Source organism: Zerene cesonia, chromosome 20, assembly GCF_012273895.1.
Source record: "Zerene cesonia ecotype Mississippi chromosome 20, Zerene_cesonia_1.1, whole genome shotgun sequence".
Classification (NCBI taxonomy): domain Eukaryota; kingdom Metazoa; phylum Arthropoda; class Insecta; order Lepidoptera; family Pieridae; genus Zerene; species Zerene cesonia.
In genome coordinates this window covers 6488414-6495523 of record NC_052121.1, presented here as the reverse complement: position 1 = coordinate 6495523, position 7110 = coordinate 6488414, and the positions used below count along the sequence as shown (strand labels likewise).

Genomic DNA, 7110 nt, shown 5'->3' with positions numbered 1-7110 from the left:
TCGTCAAACATAATAATCCAAAACGTTTAGCAAGTTTCGCAGATAACGTAGATTTTCCTGATTTAGGAGGTCCAATAACACCAATGCGCAAAGGATATTCAACATACTGTTCTATTTTCTTACATTTGATGTACTTCAATGGGTTAATTCTAAACTTTTTTACATTCTCTTCCGATGATACAAAATAAATGTAAGCACGATGTATAATTGGAAATACTTTTCCACAACGTTTACTAATGTTATAGGAATTAAAGAGAGTTAAAGGATTTTCATAAATATGAACAGGACACATTCGGTAAAATTTGCTGAAGAAGAAAAAACCTTCTAAAATTAGCATTTCAGCTAAGTCACCATTTATTATAAACGTTTGTTCAAGAAACGATTCGTTTCGATTTCGTAAATATGATAGTTTAATCAAACAACTTCTGAAGACTTTGTCTGGAGATTTCAAGCCATTAATAGAAATTACTTTTATTCTTTGTTCATTCAATATATCTTTAAATGCTTGAATATTTTCATCCGAGACTTCATAAATACCTTCGATCCTAGAATTAATTCTTTCCAAAACATCATCAGGGTTTTCCCATTCACTGTGATCGACAGGTTCCGGATATTCTAGGATTAATTCATTATAAATACTAAACAAATTTGGATCAACATTTGAAGAACCAGAAGGATGCGCATCAAATATTGTACTCTGTACAGACAAGTTAGGCTGTGGCTCATCGCTTACACACGCAGAGTCTACAACTTCATCAACAATCAGTTTAGCTACCGCTTTTTTTGTAATTAAATCAAACCATTCCTTACGCTCTGCTTGAAAATTGAGTTGGGCTATATATTTTGCTTGTTTTAATTGAGCCTTCCAAATTTTAAACATGATGGGAGATACTCTTTCCACAGCAATTTCTGAATTACCTTCTAATTCTATGACTAAATCTGGAATACAAAAGCAGGAAATCATATCTTCAACATCATTTGGCAGTTTCGGAAAACCATCGATTAGTATTCCTGTTGATTTAAAAGGTTCGTCAAACCACAGTGTTTTAATAATTTTATGAGTTAATAAAGATGGTAGGGCAACACCACGTTCAAAATAATTAGATATTGTTCTTTTTAATTCGTTTTCATTCGATAGTAATTCTGATACATAATTTTCATTTTCTTCATCCATCTGAATTTCAGCATTTTCTTCTTCATTTAAATTATCCGTGAAGCTATTTTCATACTGCCAACCAATCTTTTTGAAATGTTTCGGAACTAAATAATTGTTAATATATTCATTGTAGTCTACATATAATAAACCTAATTCTTTCGCAAGTTTTTTTGAAACAATTGATTTGCCACTTCCTATGCTTCCTACTATACAGATTCTGGTACAAGGAATTTTTTTGAAAGGTTTGCTGTAAGATTGGTATTGTGTACAGTATTTTTGAAATTTATCCAAGCAATCTTCTTTAGCAAACAAATAAACTCTATTGTCATACTTCACGCTTATATCTGGTTTTCCTTCCCAAAGAATATTAAAATCGTAGAATGATACTGGACAGTACACATTGGTTTCTGGAAATTTCCTATCGTCATTATATGTTAACAAATCTTGTATAGTCTCGTCTTCATTATCCTGGTCAGGAATATCTTTATCCTCATCAGCAGAACATACATTACAATATGCTCTTCTTAATTTTAACAAGACTTCATCAATAATTTCAATATCGGATTTGCCTTCTAACTCAACATCTATGTAGATTTTCGACTGTTCATCTAATTTTAATTTTACCCCTTCCCAGTTTTCTTTCAGTTTTTCAAATCCCACACTGTAGGCAGCACTCACCTCTCCTATATTAATATCTTTGTCATTTTCTTCAACTTGAAATAAGTTATGAACAATCTCATCACATATTGTTTTCATATCTAAATAGTTTGAATTTAAAGGACAACCACTTAATAATTTTGTTTTCACAAGCACATCATTGCTCATTAAATAGCGTTCTTGATAATTTTTTATGCTTTTTTCTACATTTATATAATGTTGAATGAGTTCTTCATCCACTTCCCTATTTTCAATGAGAACAATTGTATAATCAGGCAACATATTAGCTTCAATTAAAAAATCCCAATATTCCAATTCAGATGGAAATTCATCAATTATAAATTTACTATAACCATTAATAACATTGTTAGAAAAACTTTCCTCATCCATATTTTTTAAGATTTTAATTATTTCTGTCATTATTTCTTCCGGTTTTGTGTCAATCTCCTTTTGCAAATCATTTGTTTTTATATAATCTGTAATGGCGTCAGTTACGTCATCGTCACCAAGAACTGGCATTGACGGCTTTTCTATTTCTTGCTTTAAATTAGCAGGAGCATAATGCAAAAGGTTTTGTCCTTGTACAACATTTTGACACATTTTTATATCATCTAAAAATGGCAAAAACAACAATTTACTTTTTAAGTTTTTATATCTTTTAGATAAAATATCTTCATCATCTGAGATATCATGTACTGTATCTTCTCTTTTCAAAATTTCTTTATAAACATGAAGATAAGAATTCAAATTATTATGAGTCATATTAAACCACATATTTAAGTCAGACACTCTTTCAAGTTCCATATTTTGCCATTTAGTGAATCTTGTATCTTCTATAATTGCACTAATTTCGGAAAATATGGTTTTAGCATAATTATTGTACTTTTTTTGCTGTTCATTACATAATAATTCAGTGAACGAGATCACAGGAGCATCAAATAACCATGACAAACACATTGACACCATTGTTTTACCAGAGCATTTTGAACCTATTACAATAGTCCTACATGTAGGTTCTAAGTAGATTAACTTAAGAAAAGGTCTTGGATTTCTACAAAATTCTATCATATTGTTAAGACATGACAAAATGTAAATATGTTTAAAAAATGATACAGCAAATCGTGGATGTCCCTGGACTGAACGTCTTCTTTTTAATTCTACTGGACATCTATTGTACCATGGAGAAGGATATCTATTAAAGTTTACATTTCCACTCCTTACAACATTAAGTTCTTCAACTGTTTTCCAAAATTCATCCATATCTTCAGGTGGATCTTCTAGGTAAAGAGGTTCTGGCAATAAGATAGGTTTAATAGGCAAAAGAGTAAGTCGTTCAGTAATAATATACATCATTTGATGGATAGTCATTCGACCATCTAATTTTATGAGGGACTTTGGACTATGATTCTTTATTTTTTCTTCAATGAAATGATGCACATGGTCTTTATAATTACATATTTGTCCCTTTGTATTAACAGAAAAGTTAATAGGATGTTGGCAGTTATATTTTGGATTAAAAACATGAGTATCAAATGGTTTAGAGTAATCCTGCATAGTATATTTTGTTGGCCATCTAATTTCATTTTCTGGGTATGATGCAAATGGGTTGTAATTGTTGAAACTGTTTTGATAATTAAAAAATTTGCGACTCCGCTTGGAAATAACATCATTGTTAGAGCATGTAATGTGAATAATTATATCAGGTTTGTAGCTAAAAACATTTTGTATTTGCTGTTGTACTACAGCTCTTTTAGTGGTAAAGTAAGCTTTTCTATGAGTGATGAGATCACTACAAGTGTCAAGTATGAATTTGGGAAGTTCCACATGTTGGTCTTCATTTTCTTCAGGTTCAATTTCCGGTTCTTGTTCTTCTTCCGCCTCTTCCTCTTCTTCAATACCCAAACCACTTGTTTTTGATGAACTAGACCCTCTTGGTGCTTTAGACTTTTTCTTCTTCAAATTACCTATCAATTCATAAATTACTTCTTTAACAACTGAAATTGATTCTTCTCCATTTAGTGTATCAAAATACGATTGTATGTTCCTATTTGAAGATAGTAAAGGAAAGCCTGATATTACAAAACCCCTATGTTTAATAGCTGCTGATTCTAATTTTTCCTTCATAATTGCTAATATGGTGTCGGTTTGGCAAACTTTATTGTGTCTCATATTGAAGTCTATGCATTGTGCAGTTGGGCTTTGTTGGTCAATTTCATCAATCAATATATTCTTAGGACAAATATGTATACAATTAAGTTTTTTAGATAGAGCTTCTCCTAAAGTATATGCACCAGTACCAGGTTTTCCAAGTATTACATATGATGTTGGTCTTGTTTTCAAGTAGGCTTCCTGAGCATCCATATCCGTCCAGGAATTATAGAACTGGAGATCGTCTGGAATAGGTATATCTGTATTATTGATGCCAAGAACAGTTGCCGCCAATGGACGAGCATGGCATTTACAATCCTTTTTTTCTTGTTTGTTTAATATATTAGCGCAATCACCCCTGTAAGATAAAGCTTTACAAATGTTCACATTGTTTACACAATATTTATCATTTATGTCCAAATTTGGTATATATTTTTCAAATTCAATCATTTTAACATTTGAAACAAATGTCAGAATTTGAGATGTCATCAAATGTTAATTTTTTATGGTTTTCACTTAAGATTCCAACTTTAAATTTTTAAATGTTTTTTACCTAGTGAAGCTATTTTTAAATCAACACATGAATGTGATTTACTGCTAATTTATAAGTACTTGTGTCTTGATACTAAATACATAATATGAATTTTCAAGACCACTATTGAATTCTATAATAAATAATTTTATGAGAATAATAGAAAACATAGGATACTTATTTTCATTCGGATCAATGGTACAGAATGGAAAATTTTCAGCTGCTGCTTGGCTCTTGGTTAAAACATTGAAGAACGTTGATTTTCCGACATTTGGTACACCAACTATTCCGACTTTCAAATTTGTTCCGACACGACCAATAAGTGGTTTTTTTTCTGGCTCTTCCACTTTTTTAGGAGGCATTCTAAAACAAGAGTCACAAATAATTGGCACACTGCATTATAAATATATTAAAAACAATTAAGGGACGTGAATATCCACAAATACATTAAATATAAGATTTTAATCCATTATTATGTGATAAAACTGTTTATTATTAATATAACCTTATGCACTTCAATAAAACACTGCCTTAAATAACTATGTAGCTCATGATTTTTTTTAAAGGGTAAAAGTATTCATAACATTTTTAGATTAATCTATTTTCATTCAAATAATATAATATACCTACATGAAACAATATATACCTCAATGTGGTTTCAGGAAAGTAATTCTAAATTGCAAAAGCCGGATTTTGACAGTGACAGCTACTCGTGTCACGAATCATGATAATAATGCTGCGTGTACACCAATTAGTAAAAAATCTAAGGCTACGGTTATTCTATGTGAACATATTAATATAAAAATATATTACTAATCACAGCATGAATAGACTCAAAGTAATATATTAAAAAAAAGGTAAACATTTCAGATTGTTATCATAATTGAATTTAAGTAGGTATAAGAAAATATCGAATTTGTATCGGGAATATGCACATAATTATATTATAAATTTAAGAAATAAAAAACAAGCTTTTTCACAAAAGACTGTGGAAGGCAGAATTACAGAATTTATAACTTTACACGTTTTATATTTCCTAAATTAATAATAATGAAAAATATTAATATATTAAAGAGGGATAATATGTGAATTATGGAAATTTAACCGATAATCTAAATCATTTGGTGGGTCAAACAAAACGCATTCTAGTGTACTGCAATACAGATATAAATATATTTAGATATACATTGAAATATTCTTTATTAACACACAAAGAAATGTTATGATTTATTCTCTTATGTTGTAAGTGTAGCCCATGGTGGAGACATTGGTGCTGGATTTTGAAGATAAGACATAACAACAGCAGATATAGATAACATGAAGGAACTGATAATCTGAAAAAAGACATATTAAGTCTCATATATTTAGAAGAGTAACTTATTTACCTTATATTCATATTTTACTAAAAGAAACAATGTTTATTGAATAAGTCAGGTTTTGGAATTTTCAAGTGACATGTAAAAATAACAAATTTCAAATTAGCTAACATATGTATTTTATAGCATGATTCAATATTTACTCAGAGGTCAGGTAAATATGTTATCATGCATTTACATTGTTTCTTCTCCTTATTATTTATTTTATTACACAATTACCTGTTTTGTATCATCTGATACTCTGGAATTTGCAAAACTAATACTGGAACAGAAAACGGCTGTCCAAGCACACCACTTCAATCGCATCATGAGACCACACATGGAAAATACCATTCCTGGAATAAACGGATAAATTATTAATCATTTTTAATTAATATGAAAAAGTTGTACTTAGAGCTTGTTGAGCATGTATTATGAAAAAAATACATTTCAGACAAGTTAAAACTAAGGTTATATTACAATCTAGGTCACAGTAATTCTTTGATTATTTACCAAGTATGTTCATATAATCAGTTGTTAGATCTTCAGCAGGTGCTGAATTTGGTGGAGGCGGTTTGTAGCGCCGCTCACGATCTGCACGTCTTGGGTCAACTGTTAATTGCATCTGAAATAAGCAATAAAAAAACATTATGTTTATATTCTTTATAAAGCAAATAAATATATTACAGTTTGTAAATTTTACTTAAAATGTAGAAGATAATATTAAAATGGAAAATTATTTAAGGTCATTATAATTATTCAAAGTTCAAGTTACAATTACAGCATACCAATTATGCTGATCTAAATAGGTATTTACTATTAAAATTTAAAAAATGGAATTTCGTTGAAAATCAAATCTCATCGCGAAAGAATAAATACCTTGGTGGAATTAATTGATGGCCCGCAAATAGTTGTAGCTTTTTTTTTATTAATCAAAAGATTGGAACAAAACTAAATAAAGTTTGAATAAGTATGGGTATAAATTCTTAATATACACAATAGTTAAATTATTCGGTGACAAATAAATCCTGTACTAAATACCAATAGACACCTTGTCATATGAGAGTGGAATTTGAAAACGTCATACAGCATACTTTGGCATTGAATATTGACAAATGTCCAAAATTTTTTTCTTTTTTCTTAATTATGACAATGAGAGCGAAAACTTTTTGCCAGGGTCAAGTCAAAGGTAGAAAAACCACCAACCATACGGAAATAAATAGGAAAATATAATACATTCGTTTAGGAAAATATGCTATTAA

General features: G+C 29.7%; 2 protein-coding genes across 4 annotated transcripts in view; both read right to left on the bottom strand.

Annotated features, from left to right (window-relative positions):
* The window catches only part of LOC119835248 (obg-like ATPase 1), an 11527-nt gene extending 6302 nt beyond the window's left edge, over positions 1-5225 (bottom strand). Inside the window, exons 1-2 of one of the 3 annotated variants that reach the window (XM_038359963.1) lie at positions 5124-5225; positions 4675-4856 (exon numbers count right to left, since the gene is read on the bottom strand). In XM_038359963.1, the coding sequence (XP_038215891.1) occupies positions 4675-4855 (181 nt within the window). In that variant the 5' untranslated portion in view covers position 4856; positions 5124-5225. Of the gene's footprint in view, positions 1-4674; positions 4863-5123 lie in introns of all 3 variants that reach the window. The other 2 variants (XM_038359964.1, XM_038359965.1) reach the window with 2 other exon arrangements.
* Positions 5226-5644: 419 nt separating this feature from the next.
* On the bottom strand, positions 5645-6910 carry LOC119835000 (protein Asterix). The gene is made up of 4 exons (XM_038359579.1): positions 6728-6910; positions 6362-6473; positions 6089-6204; positions 5645-5827 (listed from the first exon to the last, which is right to left on the bottom strand). Exons 2-4 carry the CDS (start codon positions 6471-6473, stop codon positions 5729-5731), a joined length of 327 nt encoding a protein of 108 aa, XP_038215507.1. The 5' UTR covers positions 6728-6910; the 3' UTR covers positions 5645-5728.
* Between the last annotated feature and the right edge of the window lie 200 nt (positions 6911-7110).